Here is a 23,741-nt window from a genome sequence, read left to right as displayed (position 1 = left end):
GGAAATGGCTAAGCACAACTGCGGCTCTGGAGAGATTTGGGGAATGGGATTTGGTGGGCATCTCCCTGGTTGGAGACGTGTGGTCAGGGGACTCTATGAAATCTTTCCAAGACTTAAGGAAGGACTTCCAGCTAGCCCAAACACAATTCTTCTGATATCTCCAACTCAGGCATGCTTTAAGAACCCACATACCGACAATAGGCTCTCTGCCAGAGTTTAACCCACTAGAAGCTAAATTACTCATGGGAAACTTAGGGAGGGGGAAGGGTGTTTCCCAAATTTATAAAATGCTGATCAACAATGCTCCTGGGGATCTGAACCTCACTAGATCAGGATGGGAGGTATGGCTAGGCGCCCTAGAAGACACAGAATGGAAAGAAGCCATGATGGCACCCAGGTCATTAGCGGTGTCGGCTAAGTTCCGCACAGTGCAATTCTATTATCTACACAGTGCATATTTATCTCCTGCTAGGCTACACCACGCAGGCCTTCGACCCTCTGCCCAATGCCCACGATGCTTGATTGAACCTGCAGATTTTTTTCCACATGGTTTGGTCCTCTCGAGTGATTCTGCCCTACTGGGACTCGGTGCTCCAAGTGCTGGGGAAAGTCTTGGGTTGTGAAATACAAAGATCTGCCAAACTGGTCCTACTAGGAGTGATGGAAGACATGAGAGGAACACCGGCCCATCGGGCTCTGGTGGCCACAGCCCTGTTGATAGCCAGGAGGGATATAGCGGCAACCTGGATCTCCCCCAGGGCCCATCGTTCCGAAAATGGAGGAAAGGGGTAGGCTGGTGTGCAACCCAGGAGAAAGTGGTCTACGACTCCAGGGGGTTCCCCCGGAAATGTGAAAAGATATGGGGAAGATGGGTAGACTTGCTGCCATAATAAAAGATGAGAGACTGGCCAAGATGGCCGTATTGGAAATAGGACGGTGGCCCACCCCCACCGGTCTAGACTTCCATCCCCACATTGTGCCTATTTGGAATTTACTAATGTCCTTGATATCTACTGCAATGTCATTTGGAAATGTAATTGCTCTCTGCTCAATACATTATTGTTCTCTGTCTTTAATCTTATTTTCATTTCCTTTTTGCTATATTTTTCAAAAAACAATAAAATATGTTTATCAAAAAAACAAAAATTTAGATTACACACTGGTAAATGCTTAGGTGTTTTTATATCTTCCCCTAGCTTAGCTGGGTCCCACTAACTCCAGATAAATAATAATTTACGCACTCCCTCCCGTTCCTTTAACGGTGAGATTGAGTCCGCCCAGGTGGCACTGTCCTACCTGGGTGGGGCTAGGTGGTCAAATGATGAAGCATGACACTATATAGTGTGTGAGACCACCTAGTCCGTAAAGGAAATACCCCCTTCCCCCTATCCATCACCATCCCACAGCACTCACACTCCATTTTTGCCACCCATTGAGCTCTAGGAGCCCCTGGATAATCTCCTGTGGTTACAGGTCCTTGTCATTAGTGAACCCATACCCTTTTGTGTTTATTTGCAGACTTTAACAATTCATTTTCGTACTCTTCAGAATCATCAGCAGTTCCTTTATCAGAGAGTGTAAGCTCTACACGTGGCTTAAACATAACTATTTGATCTGTCCATGGTACTATCTGTGGATACTTCTGACTTTGCTTGCCTTTCTGCTTTGGATTGGTATTGCAAATGCCTTCTTGCTGATACACGGTCATTACCTTCCTAAACAATCTGCTGTTGAACTGATGGATGAGGTTTTAAAACCTTACCTATCCTCACATAAGGTCTGAAGAGACTTGTCCCTTGTGAACATTTCAGCTTTTCCAATTCCTGGTGGGATTGTTTGGGATAAAGTACTGTTTAATATCTTTGGTCATACCAAAATGATTTAAATTCAGTATGTATTTAAAGTATCTATGAATGATATTGTAACACCTAGGGTTGTTTCTGATGGCTGGAATGTAAAAACAGTTGGTTCTATGTTTTCTGAGTTTGAATATTATACTGCATTTGAAAGTGGATGTTTATATGACAACTGCAAATTATGAGGAAATGTTTTGTTATCACCATTACAGACACCATTTTCTGTACAGAGCCAGTACCGCAAGAATAGTTTATAATTGCACACAGTGGGAACATTGTCTGGCCCAACCAGTAAGGAGGTCAAAAACATATGTAGATAAGTTTATGTATTTTACTGGGCATGTTAAACCTGCTGAGACTTTAATTGCCACTGTCAAAATTATGGAACATTTTGTTAACTGACACAAAATTGATTTATTCTGATTTCTTTGTTTCCCAAGTGGCTATAGAAGGCTATGAAAACAGGTTGAAGTCAACTGACTTAAAAAAATGTGCGGGGAACTAGAGATTGGCAAAGGATAGGGACGCTTTATTTGGAGCATGCCTTATTCGATTACAAATTCTATTTCTCAATACAATTGTACAACAAACAAGTTGCTTAGGCTGGGCAATAATTAAAGAATGAATGCACCCACTATTTCCTCACCAGCTAAGTTGGAAAAATAGCAAAAAAAATTAAATGTCACTGGAGAACAGCTCAATGGATGGTTTTAAAACAATACCTTTAATTTAACACTTGCAGGCCCCAACGGGTGGTTATTGCGGCCAATGTACACAGATGGGTGCCATGCTCATTTTGTTAACTCCACACGGGGTTTTAGAGTGAGCAGACCTGACCCTCGTTACGTCATCACACAACACTCTGGTATTGTCACAACATATAGCGTGGGCAAACTATGTCAATAATGGTTAAAATCTTCCACATTACCAGCAATTAAAGAACACCTTGGTCTCCTGTCAGAAAATGTAGACTTGCAAGATTTCTTGTTAGGTCCCAGGAAACCACACTTAAAATGCTTCATATATGCAATATCTAATGAAATCTAAAAGCTTTCCTAAAAGGAGCTGCAGCCCACTTAAGGCAAATAGATCAGGAAAAGTTTCAGAAAGCTTTGGCCGTTGTCAATAATGGTATGAACAGATTGTCCAACTGTATTTACACACTAAACAACACTGTGTCTTCTGTGATTGACATAATTTAAAATTACATGACACTTTTATACCATGGATAGTGTCAACTTAGGTCCATTATGCAGCTGAGTTGGGCGTTACAAGTTCTTTAAAATGGCTGCACAGCCTTGCAGCACGTAAACTCTAAGGAGTTATTTGTCACATTTAATTTGACACTGAGGCAACAGATAATATCTAAAAAAGAAGCAACATACATCATGCTTAATATTGAAAAGTTAGAAAAGTTGCCTTTTACTGTGGCGGAAATTCCATCAGCAGTGTGGTTAATACATGGAGTAATTAAAATGCCCATTTCAACATTTCAGTTTACTTAGAGTTTGAAACATTTCCCAGTAGACAGATTTGAGCGGCTAGGAGACAGTTACATTCATGATGTGTGGAAGCTACCCTCTGAATATAAATGTTTCAATGGTGCGAAAGAGGTCTTTTCTTAGTGGCAGCGAATACAAGACTTCTGTGAACCATTCAATGATTTGTAAACAGTTGTCCTTACAAAGAGGTTGTAATGCTTCAGTTGCAAAATTAGCTTGTTATCTGAAGGGTATTCCTGTCCCTTAGATTCGCGCAGTGTTCCAGATGCTCTCGAATGGGAGTTATGTGATGATGAGTGATGAAGGCTGCTGTGGTATGAATGCCGGCATTGCCTACAAGGTTTTGGTTTCTCAAATTGAGACTTATTGCGGAAATGTGCTTTTTCCTCCCATGGCAAAGATAAAAGTAGCAGACATATGGCCTTATATTGCTACTTCTAATATACATTTTGACAAGCTAAGCAGACTGAAAGCTCTTGAGTTTCAAAAACACGTGGAGCTTACATCGGCCCACAAGACCTATGACCGCCAAGTAGCAAGGTCATCCGCAGAAATACATTCCCTATAAAATATCAACTTTGCAAAACATTTTGGTGAATTGATTTGTTGCATCTTTACTGCGTTCAACACTGCTAGGATTGTGCACTTTGAGGCTGTTAGTTCTATTTTCATTAGCACCTTCAAGCAGTCTTTGGAGTTATATCTTGAGTCATTCACTCACTATTTTTGAGTGATTTTGGGGGACTTCCATTTACTTTGGCACTAATTGGCAGTATTCTGCTGTCAATGTTTTTAATTCATAATGGCTGCCCCATCACAAGAAGGGCTGGTGGAAGGTCCATCATTGCTCTAACTGTGTCATGAATGAATGATGCAGTACTTTGGAGCATCACTCCTGGAAGAACAGGAGTCAGACTGGTCACTGTCATTCAGACCGGTTCTCAGTTGCATGCAGCCAGTCTTCAGATGCTTGTGGTGCTCATTCGAACATATGGCAGAAGTGTGCCTTGCTCTACAGCACATACCTTCTTTGGATGTGGGTCTGATTGTGTTCTCAATAAGGATTCACAGCCAGTCGTGCCCATTGAGATTGCAGTTGCTGCAGGATGTTTCCTATGAGCCGCCCTTCTTGGATCTAGTAGCTTTAACACCTGGCACTGCACGGAATGCTGCCTCCTCGGTCGGATCTCTAGTTGAGGCACCAGATCAAGTGTGTTTCCTCTCTTTCAGATTGATGAGCTGGTTAACTTATTGCCTGCAGAGTGGGATCTTTCCTGGATTCCAATACTATTGAGGATATTGGTGATTTTCTGCGGAATCACAACTACTGTTGACTTTGACATTTGGCCTTTATTTGAGTTTATTTTTTGTTCAAATTATACAGTGCCCTTTGTATTTCAAAAGGATTTTTTTACATAAACAGACAAAAACACACACACACACACACACTTTCTTCCTTTCTGCTTTGAAAGTCTTCAAAAAAGTTAGTTATTTTACAAAATGTGGCGTTTCTCTCACTTAGGACTCCTACCAATCGGCATCTGTCTCCCTTTCCACTGCTTTTTTAGCCCCTCTCATGTGCCCTCCTTGTCCTATAATGCATTTTTACATTACATGCCAGAGTGATTGGTGGATAATCTGAAGTACACCCTTCCCCCTGAATCTTACTGAGTAAACTACACACCTTCCTGGGACAAATACTTCATCTCAGATTGTAATTTTCCACCATAAGATTAGCCATTCAGCTTAAGCTCCAGAACAGGTGAAGAATTTTCCATTCCTTTTGGCTCCAGTCATCAAGTATCCTGGTGAATGATGAAAGAAACATCATCATGAACACCAACATCTGCAGATTTCAGTTCTGAACCACCTTGGGAGTTTCCCTTCCAGTAGGTGGCTGACAAGTCAGACTCTAAGTTGAAATCACTTCTGAAGTCAGCAAGTCAGCTTCGAAGAAGGCCTTAACACTAAACTCAGAGACCAGTAGATCCCTCCCAAAGAGATGCCTGATGTTGAACTGTTAAAATCTACATACGCCCCTCTATGAGGAAGATCTTTGTGCATCTCTCCCTTCAGAAAGACACTCATACACTAAAGCCAACAGCAGGTAGCACTAGCAAGCTTTTGTTTGTAAAGTACACTTCAGAAGAACTTAAATTCTATCAAATCCCAAAAACAGATGAAGGGTACTGCTGAGAGTTCACCACACCACTGGGTAGCTATGTGATTCATCAAGACCATTTGATGCTGTTTCACAAGGAAGCATGGGGTCTCCTTAGCAAGGGTGCAGTTGAGCCTGTACTTGTACAGCAGTGGGTTTATTCCAGTCTATCCTCATCTCCAAAAAGGACCAACAGCTGGGGTTTACCCTAATCTCAAGCCTATCAACTGCTACATCCTGTAGGAGTTCACCCAGCTGTTTTGCAGAGGAGAAAATGTGGCAGCCCTGGGCCTCATTGTCGCCTAGTTCAATATTACCATCCACCCAGTGCATCACCACCAACTGCACTTTTTTGTAAGTGGACAAAAGTACCAGTACAAAGTTCTCCCATTTGGGTAAACACAGCCCCAAGGTTGTTTATAAAGTATCTAGGCCACTAGTCCTCCTACATAAGCCCTGCTACTCATGGCCCAGCTAAGCACACTTTCACCACCTTCCTTGCTTGAAGAGTCTGTCCACGCATACCAAACAGACTCCAATTAGGAGAGTCCCTATGACAGACAGAACCCCTCTCTAGACGACCTTCTATAGGAGATTAGTATGATCCTTGGGAAGATGATCTTGTCAACCCTCAAGACGACACAGATTAGGAGCTCACCGCTGTCAAAGTTTCTCCCACTGACAGCAAGGCATACCATGCTGTCATTCAAACAAGGTACACCAATATCAAGCTAAGCCACATGTGCTAGATGAAAACGATGACTTTTTGGTAGATATACTCTCCAGAAATGATAGGCGCGTTCAGCCTTTACAAATGCTAAAGTGCAAGACTAAATGCAGTGCAGAGCACTTTAAGGACCCTGTGAAGCTGTGAGTCATTACACCTAGGGTGGTAATGAAGCACAAACTGGCCGTAGATGATCCTGTCTACATCAGCTGGCATGTTTCAACTGACTCCAGGCTCCCAGGCATACCCCTTCTCAAGACATGGAGAGTGAAACGATTCATGCAGCTGGGGAAAAGCTTTTATAACACGGGTACTGTTGATAACTCAACACACCACTAGGTAGCTATGTAATACATCAAGACCATTTGATGTTGATGTACAAGGAAGTATAGGTTCTCCTCAGCAAGGGTGCAGTTGAACCTGCGCCTGTATGCCAGTGGGTCTATTCCTGCTCTTCCTCATCTCTAAAAAGGACCAACCTCTGGGTGTTACTGTAATCTCAAGCCTATCAACTTTTACATCCTGATGGACAGCTTCAAACGTCTACCCTGCAGGAGTTCACACAGCTGTATTGCAGAGGAGAAACTATGGCAACCATGGACCTCAAGGATGCCTAGTTCAACTTTCCCATCCACCCAGTGCATCACCACCACCTGCACCTTTTGGTAAGTGGACAGAATTACTGGTACAAAGTTCTCCCATATGGGTAAACACAGCCCCAAGGTGGTTTATAAATTGCACAGCTGTGGTGTTGACACTGTTGCGCTACAACACCGCTTATGTCTTTTCATATCTGGAATACTGACTGATAAAAACAGCAGCAAATAGTAATATCTGTAACATTCTCTTGCACAAGTTGGGGTTCACAGTCCATACAAAGGTGTTGCATTGGCAACTGCCCCAAATTCAACCCTTTTTGGGAGCGTGCTAAACACTTAGTGCAAGCCTATTCCAAGCAACATAGGGGGATGGCATTTAAAAAATGGCTGCCTCTTTTTCATACAGATCGTCCCATTACTGTAGCAATGGGCAAGAAACTGGTAGGGATGATGACCTTGTGCATCACACTGGTGCCTCACATGAGGCTACACATTCATCCACTACAGACGTGTCTAGGTAGCCAAGGGTCATAGGCAGAGAATTAATGGGAGGACCTAGTGTTGTTGGAAAGGGTGGAAAGGGTGGAAAGACAGAAATGCAATGCAGGGTACATGAAAGCAACAACCACATGGTTACCATATAAATTATCTGGACCTATCAACAATCCAGCCAGCACTCTGAACATATTATAGCTTTATATGGGGGAAATGGCCCTCATTGAGACAGACAACATGACCACAATGTTTACATCTAGAAGCACAAAGGGACACAAAAGATGTGGCATTGGGCCATTCAAAACCAACTTTAGCTGCTAGTGAAACATCTACCAGGAGTCAACACTGTGGAAAGGAAGCTTTTTAATTACTGGAATTTAAAAATACGAAACTAGATGGGGAGATTTTCTTTAAGCTGCTATGGATGCTAAATGTACTTTTATAGAAGAGAATTGGATTTTGTTAAGTATAGCACATATGCATGAAGTACTCCTTCTTGAGATGTAACACGGATGACACCCTTAGATTGAAACCACTAGTAGAATAGTTTCCATTTTAAGGCATAGCATGTTCTGGTTGATGGCCTGTTTGTTTCCTTTAAGATGTCCATACATTCCTAAGGAAGATTTAAATGTCCATATTGTTCGACTTCAGGAGCCAGGCAGCCAAATCCAAGGATTGAAGGGTTGCTGGATGAATTTGGCCCTGTGGTCTGATTAGTAAGTCTGGTCTGCAAGGTAGTTTATTGTGTTTCATACCTGAGGTGCAGAAGGTCTGGGTACCATCACTGTCTCGGCCAGTTTGGGGCTATTAAAATAATTTTGGTTCTGGATTTGCAAAAAATGATGATCGCTGTTGGAATCAGTTGGATTGGTGGAAAAGAATAAACACATGGAATTGACAAATTAATCAAAAGAGCATTGCCCAGTGAGTTGTGTTCTGGTGCCCTGGACGCAAACTCTTGCCATTTTTTGATGTCTGTATGGCAAATAAGTCTCATGTTGGAAGTCTTCATTCCTGGAATAAAGCTGAAAGAACTACATTGTTTAGGACCCATCTATGATTTGCTTTTTGGTACCTTCTGAGGAAATCTTCTTTTTGGTTCAACTTTCCTGAAATGTGTACTGCAGTCAGATTAAGTCCCTTGACAAATACCCAGGGACACACTGTTTGTGCTTGAAGGGACATGCTTCTTGAAGTTCTATCTTACTTAAGTAAGGCATAGTTGTGATGTAGTCGGTTTATAATAACATGTTGAATGAGTTTAGGGAGGGAAGAAAGATTTCAGGGCTAGATGTAGTACCTTTGGTTTTAGCAGACCATTGTGATATCTTTGCTCTTTGGGAGACCAAAGGCCTTGTGCTTTGAGTTGACCAAGGTGGGCTCCCCACAGTTTGTAGGGGGGTGTTCTAGAACAGACTCCTTTGGAGAGATTTTGACAATTGTTCCACCATGTTAAAGACTGTTCTCTATGAATGGCTAATCGGAGATGATGGTCTCTTTTGTGACCACTGATGATCTAGACATTGTTGTAGAGGTTGCATTAATAGCCTTGCGTTTGACACTATATAGATGCATGATACCATGGAGGCTAGGTGAGATCTGATTTGATGCCCTGTGGAATTGTTGGTCTGTTTGAGATGGAGGCATTTCTGATGGACCGATAAGACTCTCTGCAAAGGATACACTCCTTTTGTTTTTATGAATGCTCCCAAAGAACGTAAGAGCTTACAGTGGATTCCCACTTGACTTTTGCATAATGACAGTAAGACAGAGGTGTTTTAGAAGCTTTCGATTGAATTAGAAGTCTCTTTTTGCTTTTGCGTGCGCACTGACTTTTATGATCGAAATATGGGTAGTCAACAATCTTGTTTCTTCTGAGATAAGCTGCAATTACTAACATGTATTTTGAAAATATGTTTGGAGCAGATTTTAGTCAGAACGGTAGAACACTTCCTGGCAATAAGAATTTCTTACCAGGAATCTCAAATATTTTCTGCGTCGGATTGTATTTGGAATGTGAAAATATGCATCTTGAAGATGTATTGAAAGTAGCCAATTGTTTTGCTGGCATGAGTGAGGACTTGATAAAGGGCCAGCATCCTGAACTTTTCTTTCAAAATAAATTTGTTGAGAAGACGCAGGTTTACAAATTGGGAGATATTGCATGGGTTGTTTCTTTTTCTTCCCCAGGAAATATCTTGCCTACACACCCATATTTGTTTGAAGAGACGGAACCTTTTGTATTGCTTTTTTAGCGAATAGTAGTTGGGTTTCTTTCTGTAGGATGATGATCTGAGATTTTGATGTTGGTTATCGAGGAACACAAGTTCTGAAACATGCGTTAAAAAATTGTTGATAGGGCTGCTAAATTAATTTGATATATACATATTTAAAATCATCTTTTCACTAGCTTTAGGGAGGGGCTGGTTTCTAGTCTATGCAGAGCATGTGTGTTTACAGTGACACAGATACAAACTGAAATGGTACTTACCTTGTAACCATCTGTTTGAATCTTAATAGTTGTATAGATTCACATCCCTTCCTCCGCCCACACCTGGAAGCAAGCAATGATTCAAATTGCTGTTACAACTTCCGTTTGCAACTTACAATTCACAGGCCAGATTTCTTATTTAATTTCATAACAGTTCACTGATATTACTCACACAATGAGGAAACACAATGCAAGATGGAGCCGTTGTCCTGGTGCATTGTGGGCTAAGGAATGATTCATGAGACAACAAGACTGAAGATTTATTTGCTGAAAAGCAACTTGTAACATCCAAATCCCAACAATAGATGGCATAAGTAAGCAGAGCAAACTAATCTACAGCACTAGAAGGTACAAACAGATGTTTATAAAGTAAGTAACATTATGATTCCAAATTAACCAATTAGAGAGCATAGCCTTAATGGAAAATAAATATTTAAAGGTATTGTAATTTGTACATTAAGAATATAAAAAACATTATTTGGCTTTAATGTTAAAAAAAAAAGAGAAAAATTCGGAAAGAGAGATTTGGGTATAAATTAAAACAGGGCATGGTAATCTGTCTTCTATATCTACTGTGAAAATTAACGAAGGAACATTTCTTAAAGGTGACTAATCAGATGACTAAAAGAACACTCCATACAGCACCGGGGAGGTGAAACGGATGTGCAGGGCAAGGTAGAAGAGAAGGGAGGACCCCACCTCCCTCGCCCAACAAAAGCACAACAATAAATAGGGGTGAAGGAGAGAATCAAAAGAAGAAAAGGTCAGTTGGGACAGGTGGATACTGGGGGTATGTGCATCATTTTTTCTTAAAAGAAAAACACAGGTTTCCTCATTAAGGGATTGATGAAGAATGGAGAGGGATTATTAAGGGGTATCCCTTTCTAACACAGTTAGTAAGCATTTGTTAATAGACAATGCAGTAGGAAAGGTCAGACCAAACACATCTGACAATGCAAAACTCAGTTTTGTCAAATCAGATTTGCCAGGTCCAGGATAACAGATTACAGTCAACAACCTGACATCTGCTAGCTAAATTCGGATCTTAGTGGCAAGATCAGCATGTACGCAAAATAATAGCCATGTGGCACCACCTTAAATAATGTACCTGGTTTTCAGTCTATTATTAAAGGGTGAACTGCCCAATATATCCCAAGTAAAAAGAGATTGTGTATTGTATGGGGTAGCACACCAAACCCCCTACAAACCATTCACTCTACGGCCCATGGCAACTGCAAAGGTAAACCACTTGAAAAGTAAAGTCTTGAAGCACAGTGGTGACAGTAACTATTAGCAACTATGGCCTATCTGATAGAAGCATGCTCCATGATGCAATGATCTGAGGTCTACCTGATAAGTCGCTGGAAGCAAGATGTAGAGATTTGAAAGAAATATGGCTGTGCTGAACAGCACCCTCCTGACAGTAGCCAAAGGCATAATTCAGAAATAAGAGAACCAAACCAACTTATAATAGGACAGTGGATGGGACAGCCAAATAAGTAAAAACATTTGTCAATGTTCTATACTGGAAAAATGTGGCCAAGATAGCACCACAATCTATGGTGCTAGAGATAGTCTTCCATTTATAAGAGGGCCATGGGGCCCTGATGGTTTAAGTGCCAGTGTTAGACGAAAGATTCTGGGATCAGACTGCAGGAGGCAACCCCTACAATAACCTTGGTTTTATTTGATTTAAGTTGATCCACTGATGGAACACTCAAATGAATGTTTTATATGCTTTGTATAAACCACAGGATTGAAGATGCTGTATTCTATTTGACTTCACTAAAATATATTTTCCCGGCAAGGTTTCAAATCAGTAATTAAGCCAATATACCAAATTAACTATAGCCAAAAGATGCACATTAAATAAGATGGGTATATTGGCAGATCCCTGGCTTAGTAAACAAATGTTAAATTAGGGCTGCAACTGGTGGAATAACTGATTTCATGTATCTTATGAGAAGACCAGCTGGACCTGACAGAGGGCTCTATCAAAGATACCCACTTTTTCCATTTTTATCAACTATCCAAGGGGTCACAAAGAAGACTAATCACTGGATCCACCAACACATCAAATAAGGCTACCCGGGGTTGTACAAAAAACAACCCTACAATGATATTCCTCAGTGTGGTTGACAACCAGAAATATATTTCTATTACTTACACACATAACACACACTGTAAAGTGCCTCAAATCCAACATCCTGTGGGAAAGCACAATAATAAGGGCTCAAAATCTTTTGGGGTCAACATATTTCCTTGCAGAGTCATTTGAAACAGTGAATTTACTATGCTCAAAATATAAGCAGTTGAAACTACATGCATCCAAGAAGAGGTCAGAGGAGGATGTAGGCCACAAGTCCTCTGCATTACCAGCCTTGGCTACCATTTGTCACTTAACTTACCGTGGATATGCTCAAATCACATTCAGAAACCGAGGTCAGTTCAGGAAGTTCTACTTTGAGCTCCAGTGTCTTTGATTCTCCTGTTGCCGCTTTCACAATGGACAGTTCATAAAATGGTTTTGGTAAATCTTTCTCCAGCACTTCTGAACTGGAAATCTCCTCTATCAAGCATTGTTTTGGACTCTTCCCCGTGTCTTTGTTAAGTAACCCAATATGATGATGTACTTGTTGCTGCTTACAATGGACTGAAATATTTTTTATCTGATGAAGCAAAGGTGTTTCTGTGCCTAACAAAATAAAATAACATGTAATTAACAGAGTTAAGGAACAAACACAATATTTAGTAAAACAAACTCCTTGATTTGCCTATATCAATAGCTTTAAACCTGGATGAAATGAAAAAAATATAAACACATTTTCAGGTTCTTATGATGTGTCTCATGGGTTTGGCATAGGCATTTTTAGGATGGATTTGGAGGTGGGGTGGCCGGTCTCTGAGTAGCCAGTTACAGGCGGAAAAAAAAACCTGAGATATTGGTTATATTTTAAGGTTACCTGAAGGTTTACTAGTCATTTAAGCACCGTCTGATTGTTGTACATGATTTCCTTAGCTTTACACATTACAGCATGAGCCGTGTAAATAAACTGTATTTGTTTATAATGCAAAATGCTTGCTTTTGACTGCTACATTGGAAGTAAACATAATTCAGGTAAAGGTGGATTTCTGAAGACTAAACTTTATGTTGGAACTTTATTTCAGCCTTTTCCGTTCCTGTTCATTAGGGAATAGCAAATCAAATCTCTGATCAGGCACCCAACTTAAGGAGTAATTGAAGGTGCGTACACCTACAGTGGCAAGCTCATACTTACATCGATCTGTAATCAAACAGAAACAAAGTCGTATGCTGTATGGTGTTCTATCATGCACTGGCACACTATACCTCATTAAGAAGTGGGGTTACAGACCATTATAGACACCCTTAACACAGTGGGAGCTCGTATGTTTTGTCATTGAAGTGATGAATCAACGTACAGCACACACAACTATCTCTGGTCAATTGTGCCCTTATAACCTGCAAAGTATTCCTTGGGTTATCTTCTCATTGCTTGAAGTACACAACCTGATATTTGAAGAGAATGGGACTTCTGGTGTATTTTTTTAATGCTGCTAATTCAGATAAACATTCTCCGGGAACATTCTCCCCTGCAGCCTAAGAAATTCAAATTTACATATTTGGGGAAGAACAAAGGATAAGCGGTATGCACAGTATCAAGGGTGCATTCCTCACAAAGAAAAATGTGTTAGTATGATGACAGCAAGATAGATGACCCAGATGTTGTTTCTATTTAATTCTACTAACAAAAACAAACTATGACTCTAAGTAGTACTGGATGTCTGATTGTAGGCGCCTTAAGTCTCTCCTGTTCTGACAGTGGCCTTCACGAACGACTGTATCAGGCATTGGGAGTACTATATGCTGAGCCACACAATGCTTTTTATTTTGTAGCACTAGTAATGCTTAGCAAGCATTTTGTAAATACAAGTTTTTCCTCAGAATTCTGTATCTGCTGCTTTTGTGTACCCAATCTTTGCACACATTTTGAAAACTGTTTGAGAGTCTGCACAGTTCCACTGATAGAGAGGATGTTTATGGACTCCTAGTTACCTTGTTACTTCCCTTTTATGTTTTCTGCTATTGGTTCTGATGTACGTTGTCATTGTATTTCAGATTTCACAGATGTCAGTACGCTGATTTACAGACAAGAAACAACAAGTCATATGCTTGTGTCTAAAATAAATCTGCTACGGTGAAACTGATCATTTGTCACTGATAACTTTAAAGTGACATAATTGGACAGTGATATGGATCAGGAAGTATTGCCAGTTTCCTCCCTCTTACTACAACAGGTAAACTGTGTTGTTAACTAACTATGTAATAATGTGATGTGTGCTTTAGGATGTGTAATCAATGATTTGTTTAAAATCTTGTGCTGAATTCTCACATCTAATTATGGCAGTTTGTTTATTTAAGTTACATAATCACACATGCATTACTACGAGATTCAAAAGATACTTATGTATTTATTAAAAAAGTGGGAGCACAATGCCTCACATCCCAGCACTCAGTTCCTCCCAGTGCATTATAGTAAATACAGTGTATGATTACACTTACTTCAGTGACAATCTTTAGTTTATTACCCATATCTGTGCAGTCAGTGCTGTGTATATCTAGACAGTTTTTTCAGGATAATTGTTCCCTCTCTCTGTAGAGTGCAACACATAGTATTGGAGGTGCTGGGAATGCTGCCCACTGCATTTACTACAATGAACTGGGACCAGCTGAGTTCTGAAATGTGAGACAGTGTGCTTCCCCCTTCTTTTGTTTCAAAAGGTTCTCTTAAGCTAATGAGCCGACGAGCTCTGGTGGATGCACCTGCACCCAGTGAGTGGTGCAGAGACCTAAGAAGCCTTTAAGCAGGATTTCCTGCACCCCCAAAATGATGTGTTACTCTCTACTGAAGGATCATTTTCCCGAAACACATGTCTAGAGATACACAGCACTGGCTCCAAAGGTGAAAAACTAAAGATTGCCACTAAAGTAAGTGTTATCATGCACTGCATTTACAATAATACATTGGGACAAACGGAGTGCTGCAATGTGAGGCAGTGTGCTCCCACCCTATTTTTAAACATACAAATCTGATAGAGACATGATATATTTAGGGGTTGAATTATGACATTTACTCAATCCAGTTTGTTTATATCATGTAATCACACCTGTGTTACTATGCATTCAATGCATTAGTACTCCTCGTTTACTTCCAGCTTTACTCGGTCATGCTTATATGTGTGCCTTTTAACAATGCTAGCATATATAAAAAAAAGTTAAAATACTTCCTTTTAGGAACAAATAAATGTCTTCAGTTTGATCAAGTAATAAATAAAATATGATACTAAAGAATTTAAGTTCCTCTGACACGTTTACGTGAGAGTGGGTAATGCCCCCTGGCAAGAGGGCATTTTGTATTTCAATATTTACATAGAGCCACCAGAAACTTAATATTGGTGACATTTCTGATTCACTAGAGAATGGCACAAATATAATTATACTGTCACAAAATGGAGGTTGCTGGTTCTTTGGTAAACTTTCAGTTTTCACCCAGCAGATAACCATGTCCAGCAAAGTCAACAAGTTCTAGCGACAATCTGCATCAACGAACACTGCACGCTAAGGCTGATTAAAATAACCTAAGCCACTTGGTTTTACCTACAATTCATGCTGTTCTAATGCTTTATACCGCTACCGCTTATTTGGAACTAATAAAATATGTAAAAACAAAAAGTCATAAGCCAAGTGTCTAAATATAAAAACAAAAACAAAAAAGTTGCCATATGGAGCACTGTAAAGAACTGAAGCTGGTAGTACTGAAATCAACGGTACTCAATTTATCAGCCTCAGGAGGATCAAGTAGTGAGTCTGTAATGGTAGGATTTCAAAAATTGACTTGGAGGTTACACTAACTTCCTTATTAGCTAGATGCCTGCCCTCTGGTTTTACAACACTCCATACTCTTTGATAGTAAGAGACTCTTTGATTGTAAGAGGCCACTATGTCAATATGATTATATTCTCCTCCACGTACCATTGGCCCCTTCTTCTTTGACATCTGTGGAAGGTGACTGGAAACTTCTCAGGTTCTCTCTCATCCTCTTTAAACTTCCTTTCAGTCTGAAGTCAGCAATCTGGTATGAGTGGCACAGCCGAACTTTGTGGGTCTCCTCGATGTACTTCATTGCCAGTCGTATCAATTGGTCCATTTCAGTTGCATCTTCATCTGCCATTTTAAGCACAACTGGGTTGTAGGCAACATCGAACACTGTGTACATGTCTAGGAAAACAAGTCATGGAATTGCTGACAAAAAGTTTGAAATGAGTTTTTAAATTAATCCAAAAATGTAATGATGAATGTTGAATGCCATTCTTGCAACATATGGTAGGAGACCAGACAAAATAAAATATATTTTTCAAAGCCTTTGATGTTTGCATGAAAATTTGCCATGACAAACACATTTGATTTTGTTTGGAAAAGCCAAGGACAAGCAACATCAAGTAACACTTAAACAAGATTTAACAAAAAAAACAGGCAATCAATGAATAAGTATTCATGCAGTGGAAATTCTTTAGAAATTCTTTAGGAAACATAACTAGAGCCTACTTGCATAACCAATTCTGACACTACTAGACTTGTTTAGAGTCAACAAATCCCCATGAGCTAATGAGATCCTGAAGCTATACTTATAAAAGTATGGGCTAAATGTGCACTTCATCAAAACTCCACTTTGACTGGTATGTGTATGGACCAAGACAGAATTACATTTGGAAACACAAATGTCCAATTGAGCATGTACACTAGCTCAAATAATGTCAGAATGCCTGAGTGTTTCCCTCCCCAGCAACAACAGGCACAGATTAAGCCCTGCAACCAAAACTACCTAAACAGATCAAAATAGAATGACTCTAATTTGGAGTGTCAATATTGCTGCTAAGCCTCAAACGTGGGTGTCTTTCAGGTGAAAATGGTTTACAAGTGTAACTGTACAGGATTAAGTTTAGAACTAGGTTGCAAACGTTCAATCAAAACAGCTGAGAAAATACAACTTTTATATTTTATGAATGTGTTACATATGACTTCAACAGGAAGCGTTTTTGTGAACAACAATCATAATCTTACTGACTGCTCTGACCCAACAAAAGTGTGTATCAAAAGTGCTAACTCACCAATGAGAGACCTAAACACGGAGGAGGAATGCAGATGTAGAACGGCAGTTCAAGGTCTCACCCACCTTCTTCAGGAGAACAAAGGTGGTGCTACATTTGCATGGACTGCAGTCTCCCCAATCAGTGCGGGTCTCTGCAGACCTTCACAGACAAAAGAAATAGCCTGTGATGATCAGCACCTTTCACGGAGCAGATGCCAACACAGAGTTGTCTCCTCTGGGTAGGGCAGGGGCTGTAAGGCACAGAGCCTGATGGGGTGGGTAGCAGGCCCCAGGTATTTATTTTTATATTTGAATTTTAACAGGACAGAGTTATTTTCAGAGGGTGGTAGTGGAGAGTGGCAGGTATTTATTTTTAGAACTCGCTGGGATAGCACATGCACTGCTAGCAAAAGCGCTCCCACTGGCGAGAGATATTGTTTACAAGAAGGGGTTTGGAGCATGCCCCTTGCTTACCATTAGTGAGCTTCATTGTCACTCTCATTTGCTGCCGCTTAATTGGGCAGTGCGTGCCAATGTCACTTCCACTTCTTTTGTTTCTGCCTTCCGTATATCATGAAACCTCTACTGATGGCTTCCCTTTGACTACAGTCTTTCCGGTGCTCGCACTGTAATTGAGATGCAATTTGTTTTTTACCTCTTCTCCTGTCATCACTGTTGTTGCTTGTTCCTCGCATCACATCCGTGTTGCTTGTTCCCTTGCACTCTCCCACTGACAGTGTTGCCAGACACATCATAGCCTTTGTTTTCTAACTCTTAGCCAAGCTGCATAGCAGTTGCACTGCTGTGCAACATGGCAATAGGACATTGTCAACGCCATTAGCCCGCACACAGACACAAACTATTGCTTTTTCAATACTGTGGAAGGGTGAATGAGGGCAGGGCATGTCAGGGGTGGTGTGAGTGGGTAGAAGGAAGCCTTTAAAAAAAAAAAAACTGGAAGGCAGACTATGTTGTGTATGGTTCCCTTATTAGTTATCTATTCCTTGGTATTTATTGGAGGCAGTACAATTATAACTAGTTAAACAGTAAATAACAGGCACAATTTTCACAGTGTTCTTCTGAGTTATATTATGGAGCACCCGAACTTTGCTCACTTTGTCCTTTTGATGTCACTCAAAGTCCCTTGCTGAAAAAACGTCCCAGTTATTCTTATACAATTCTATGAATCTAAGGGTATTTGAGTGAAAAGTTTGTACAGGCAGTGTGGAGGTTTGAGGCATGATGCCAGTCTATGGAAGTATGGACTTTGCATGTTATCAATTTCAAGCAGGAGGCAATCAAAGGATGTTTGTGGATCACCCCTTTTATATACATTGTATATCCAAACACTATGGAGATATTGTGGGTAGCAGATGGAGGAGTTATATCAGAAAATGTGGTTAGGACACATTGCAGATATGTGTCTTGTGATACAGTAAGCAGGCCATCATAAGGGACCCAAGACCTTGGAGGTAACCAATGTTTGTAACTTTGAAAATAAACTGCAAAACTGAATGCAACAGGCGGGTGTTCGTGTGAGTGGGGTTTTATGTAAAAATGCATATATTTTTGAAGGATATCTCAGCCGGTGGCCACCAGAGCTAGGACCATGCAAGAAGTCTAGGGATCATCCCAGAGAACATGCTTAACATTACAGCTCAAGTCAATGCAGTGTGCACCTTCTGCTTCCACATCCTACGCATTCTGTGAAAGATCTTCAAATGTTTGCCTCAGAACATGAGAAGGACCGTCACACTAGCACTCATCACCCGCAAGCTGAACTATGGTAACACCCTCTACACCATAATCTCCAAGCAACTTCTACACAGACTCCAGACCATCCAGCACAACGCTGCAAGCTCATACTCGCCTCCAATGCCTCACCCAGATCATACTGCATGTCAGGAAACTTCATTGGCTCCCCATTCACAAGTGCAGCCAATTCAAACTTCTCACTCACACATACAAAGCCCTGCACAATACAGGATAAGGATACCTGAACAGTTGCATGCACTTTCACTAACCCACCAGACATCTGTGGTCTGCCTCACTCCCCTTGGCGCACACACAATCCCACATCCACAAAATAAAATCTGGAGGTCACTCATTCTCCTACATCGCACCCAAGACATGAACGATCTCTCTCAACCAAATATCACAGCCTCCTAATCACTTCTTGATTTTCACAACAAGTTGAAGTTGGCTTTTCGTATAAGTATCTTGGGGAACACACACCTGCCAAGCGTCTGGTTACCCTCATAGGTGATTAGTCCACTATACAAATCAACATAGCATAACTGAGGAAACGTGGCTGTCCCTTAAGAAGTTTATAAATTCTACTTAGTATATGCTTAAGGGTAGCTGTACAGGTCAAAAGGGGAGTGCAGCAGGAACTCTAATACAGAAAGATAACCCATAGTTTTGAGTTATTCTCAATGAAGAAAATTTGGGTGAGCAAGCACTCTCTACTCAATAGCTTTGGATCAAGTTTTGAGAGGCAATCATTTTTGAAAGGTAAACAAAATTATTTTGTATTATTATTACTACTATGTTAATTTATTGAGTGTTTTATTCATTCACAATAATTGCAATTTTGTGTTACGTTAGGTTAGTGAAAGTTGAACAACATTTTCTGGCATTGGTATGGCCTTCTGACACTTTCGACAGCCTACTTTTTACATAATTCTGCGGATTCCATCACAGGCCAGGGTCTGATTCTGCTTGTTACAATATGCTGTTGATTGTGTTCTGTCCTGCTGTCAATTACAAAGCCAGGCTTTATTTATTGATTTGCTCACATATCATTTTGGGTTTGGAGTTTAATGGCTGAAGCTAGAGTATTTTGCCACCATTAACACATCTTCTAAGTCAGCAGACACGATTATGGCTAGGTGGAGGAAGAAGAGTATGTACTGTTTTCTTGTTGACAAGTACTCTTGGTAGAGTGATTGCCCATAATTTGACATATCTAGGCTGTTTTGGATGCATGTTATAAGCTCTGTTTAATGTTTTCTGGTAGACGACTGTGTGAGATACATCCTGGTGAAAAGCTCTGCAGTGAACATGGATATATTTACCAATATGGCATATGTGTATCATGTACTATCTAAGACATCTTGGAAACCATGAGTTAGTTATATGGAACCAATGATTAATTTGAGCCAGTGGTTACAGGTGGGGCCCATTTGTGAGGACCAGCACTTATATTTCCTCAAATGACTTTGATCCAGAGAAAAAGAGAGAAAAACATAAAAAGGAGGAAATTGACTGCAAATACGATGACTAAAGGCAAAAGCAGGGATAGAAAAGAATCTGCAAGAGTAAGCTAAAGAGGCAGGGAGTGTCTGGTGGCCATAGCACTTATTCTTTAACCAGTTCAGCACTGTAAGGAACACCTAGACTGTACTGGGTGGTTGACAGGTGTCTTTACTAGTCTGTTGAGTGTGATGTTTGTGTACGGTATCCTTGGATACTGGATAATATGAGACAGGATTCTATAGTCATATCTGGGTTGCCTTGGATACTTGCAATATGTTCGGTCATATGTTTTACTGGATTTCCCTGTTGGGTGGAGCAAATAAGGCAGTGCAGAATATTACACTACTAAGATGATAAGCCTAGCACTAAATTATGATGAAAACTGAAAATATCTAAGTACAAAACACCACCACATGAGCTAGGGCACGATGTTCATCCATCACAGGATTCTTTTCTTTAGTTCAGAGCAATAACATATAAGTGATTCACTAGAACCAGTGCATTAAAAAGATATGCAAACCTTTCTATGGATGTTTTGTAAAGGAGAAAGCTATTTAATTTTATTTCAGCCGCACGCTTTACTAAGTGAGGATTTGTTGCTGTATCAGCGCTTACTTAATAGACAAAAGAATGCCTATCACTTTCTGAGAACCAAATAAGACTACAACAAATCCATACATGTTGCTACACCACTACAGACTGGAGAATTTTAATAGAGTTGATTGGTAACAAAAAGGGAGAGGTGTGCATGAGGGTAGGAAGATGGCAAAAGGGGCTTGTTTTTGCAAATCTTGGTATAGCCAGATGAGTGGGGGTATACATCCTTCCATTACAGTAAATTTACGTTATATTTCCCAACAAGATAAATACTGATGGAGTGTATTAGTAGTGCAAGGCTGTTTTTGGATTAACCCAGATGCAAGAGAATAGTCTTATCAGAAAAACCCTCATTGATCCAGATCACAGGAAGTGTTGAAGGTTCATCTGTTACTAGGAAACATATTTTAAAGTTTGTGAAAATAAGGCTTAATAAGGAAAGAAACAAATTCACAAGGAAAAAGGATGTTTTCAATAATATGTGTAGGATCAAGCAGCTGCAATTTGTATGGAACACAGAGCAAGCACACAGGAATATCTTTAGGTTACATAGCCAGTAATAAAAACAAAAAAGAAACAAATCACAGAAACTGTGACGGTAAATAGTATGTAACATTGTCACTTTGCGACCTATACAAAAATACAATGGATAGAAGACATGTAATAAACACCCCACTCTCCTCAAGTTGATGCCTAAACATGTGTGATCAGAAGCACACTAGGCACAAGACCAACCCTTCCGTGGTGGCAGAGGACAGGGTAGGTGGTCTTGGACGTCGTGCGCTCCTGGTCACCATTATTTTAACACCAATGAGAGTCTTCCCTGCCACACATTGAGGTATAATACTCTTCCTTACATGGTTGGTTTTTAATCCTTATGGTATACCATATACTTAGTGTGAAAGCCTTTGGGTACTAATATTAAGTTTTGCACTTTTCGGTGACCCAAATCAGGAGTAGATTAAGATTCTGGTGTTGATGAATTGCTGTGATCAGTTTTTACATTAATCAGGTGGGAAAAATGTTGACCTTCTTTTAACATATCACCTTTCGAGCCACTTTGGACCACTGCATCCATTTCTGGCCAATTATATATTTTTTAACCATAACAAGGGCAACTCCATATTAAAGGATTAGGGTTTCCCTTAGTTATTTTTAACCTCACCTCATACCTGTCTACTCACATATTCACGCTGTACATTACACCTCACTCTTCATATCGTCAATATACAAAAGTACTCAGTCAAAGAGCCCCTACCCCCCCAGGCATTGCGACGCCGGCCCAACAAGGAGCAGCCAGATAATGAAGCATGACACCCATTTGGGTGCGTGAGGGCTCTTGCTCCTGAGCAATCAGATCCTGTGTCTCAAGTTACTCCTGACCTATATATTTTTATTCTATTTAGGAACTGCATACTTCTTCTACTTTCATTGCATGTTTGGGGGCTTGCATGCTGAACCTTTTTTGACCCCCTACCCCTTTTTTGTATTTTAGTCCAATATTTATGCCTGGCATACGCCTTTGAAGTGGACTAATGCCCCATGGGATCTTCAATCTGGCAGTAGAAAGTTCTTCCCTTCCACTGCCAAGATTCAAAAAAGTGTGTGGTGACAAAGGGCTAGTGTCAAGTTCCTTTGCATGTGTGCTGGAGGCATTCTGAAGTGTAAGTGTGGCATGACAATGCTCCGTCCCCAGCAATCCTAGTAGGATGGCCCATCCTGCTAACAGTTAGTCCCCCTTTGTCTCAGTATCTAGTAGGAATACACAAAGCCAAAAGGCTAGGTTATTTACGGTCATGTGATCCTGGACACTGGCAGCACGCACCAAATTGTTGGATCAAGGGAATGTCAACTTTCTAAAAGTGTCATTTTTAGGACTGTGCATTAAAATCCGACTTTACCTTTCGAGATAATTTTAAGTTATAATTAATTTGTTCCAAACTTGACATCCCCATCTTTTCCCATTAAAAGATAGTACTTATTAAATCTAATGGGAGTGATAGGCCCTACAGCTGCACAAAACTAATTTAGCAATTTTTCATCATGACATGGAAAACTTAAAAACACATGTTCAACTTTTAAAATACAACTCACCCTTCCATATGTGTTGTTAGGGCCTACTTTAGGGGTATCATAAGCATCAAAAAAGAAGGTTTTGGCCTGGTGAAATATTTATTTTGCCAATCTGAATTAGCAGTTTATCACTGCACTATAGGCTGCAATGGTGGGCCTGATACATGTTTTAAAGGGGCTACCTTAGTGGGTGGCAAGATTAGTGCTGCAAGCCCACTAGTGGCATGTATTTTAAAGGCCATGGGTTATAGGTAGTACTATATACTAGGGACTTGAAACTAAAATAAACTTGCTGATCTGGTGTAGGACAATTTTACCATGTTTTACTGAGAAAGCACAAGCATGTAGTGCACTTTAGCACTGCTACCAGTGTTAGAGTCCTAAATGGCAACAAAAATTAATTCAGAAAACAGGGGGGGGGGGCATGAAGGCAAAATGTTTGGGAGTAACGGTTTAAGGGGGGGTCAAGTCCAACTATTTCCAACTGGATTTGCAGTTGCGAGCCACTGACCTGTTCCTGATAGGTAAAAGAGGATTGCAACACATTTAGAAAATAGAAGATGTACCAAGGGACAACTTCCACCTTTGAATGGCAGCTGTCTGCACTGGAGAGAGCAGACAGTGGTCCAGCGACTCTTGCCCATTGATGTCAAAGCCAATCACGCAACACGTAATGCTGATATTTATTCTTGAAAGAAGCCTCTGCTCCTATACCAGGCAAGGGCTGTTTTAAAAAACTAATTAAAAAAAGCATCACAAATTCAAATTCATGGATGAAGGTTTGCTGTAACTTAGAGGCCTTCATCCCTT

General features: G+C 40.4%; 1 protein-coding gene across 2 annotated transcripts in view; it reads right to left on the bottom strand.

Moving 5' to 3' along the window:
• Positions 1 to 23,741, bottom strand: part of PIH1D2 (PIH1 domain containing 2) — a 115,132-nt gene that overhangs the window by 17,786 nt on the left and 73,605 nt on the right. For both annotated transcript variants that reach the window (XM_069224978.1, XM_069224980.1), the window contains exons 4-5: positions 15,887 to 16,132; positions 12,243 to 12,529 (exon numbers count right to left, since the gene is read on the bottom strand). In XM_069224978.1, coding sequence (XP_069081079.1) covers positions 12,243 to 12,529; positions 15,887 to 16,132 — 533 coding nt within the window. The remainder of the gene's footprint in view (positions 1 to 12,242; positions 12,530 to 15,886; positions 16,133 to 23,741) is intronic.

This window comes from Pleurodeles waltl, chromosome 3_1, assembly GCF_031143425.1.
Source record: "Pleurodeles waltl isolate 20211129_DDA chromosome 3_1, aPleWal1.hap1.20221129, whole genome shotgun sequence".
Taxonomy (NCBI): Eukaryota; Metazoa; Chordata; class Amphibia; order Caudata; family Salamandridae; genus Pleurodeles; species Pleurodeles waltl.
The sequence above is the reverse complement of the archived record's forward strand: the minus strand, read 5'-3'. Positions and strand labels throughout refer to the sequence as shown.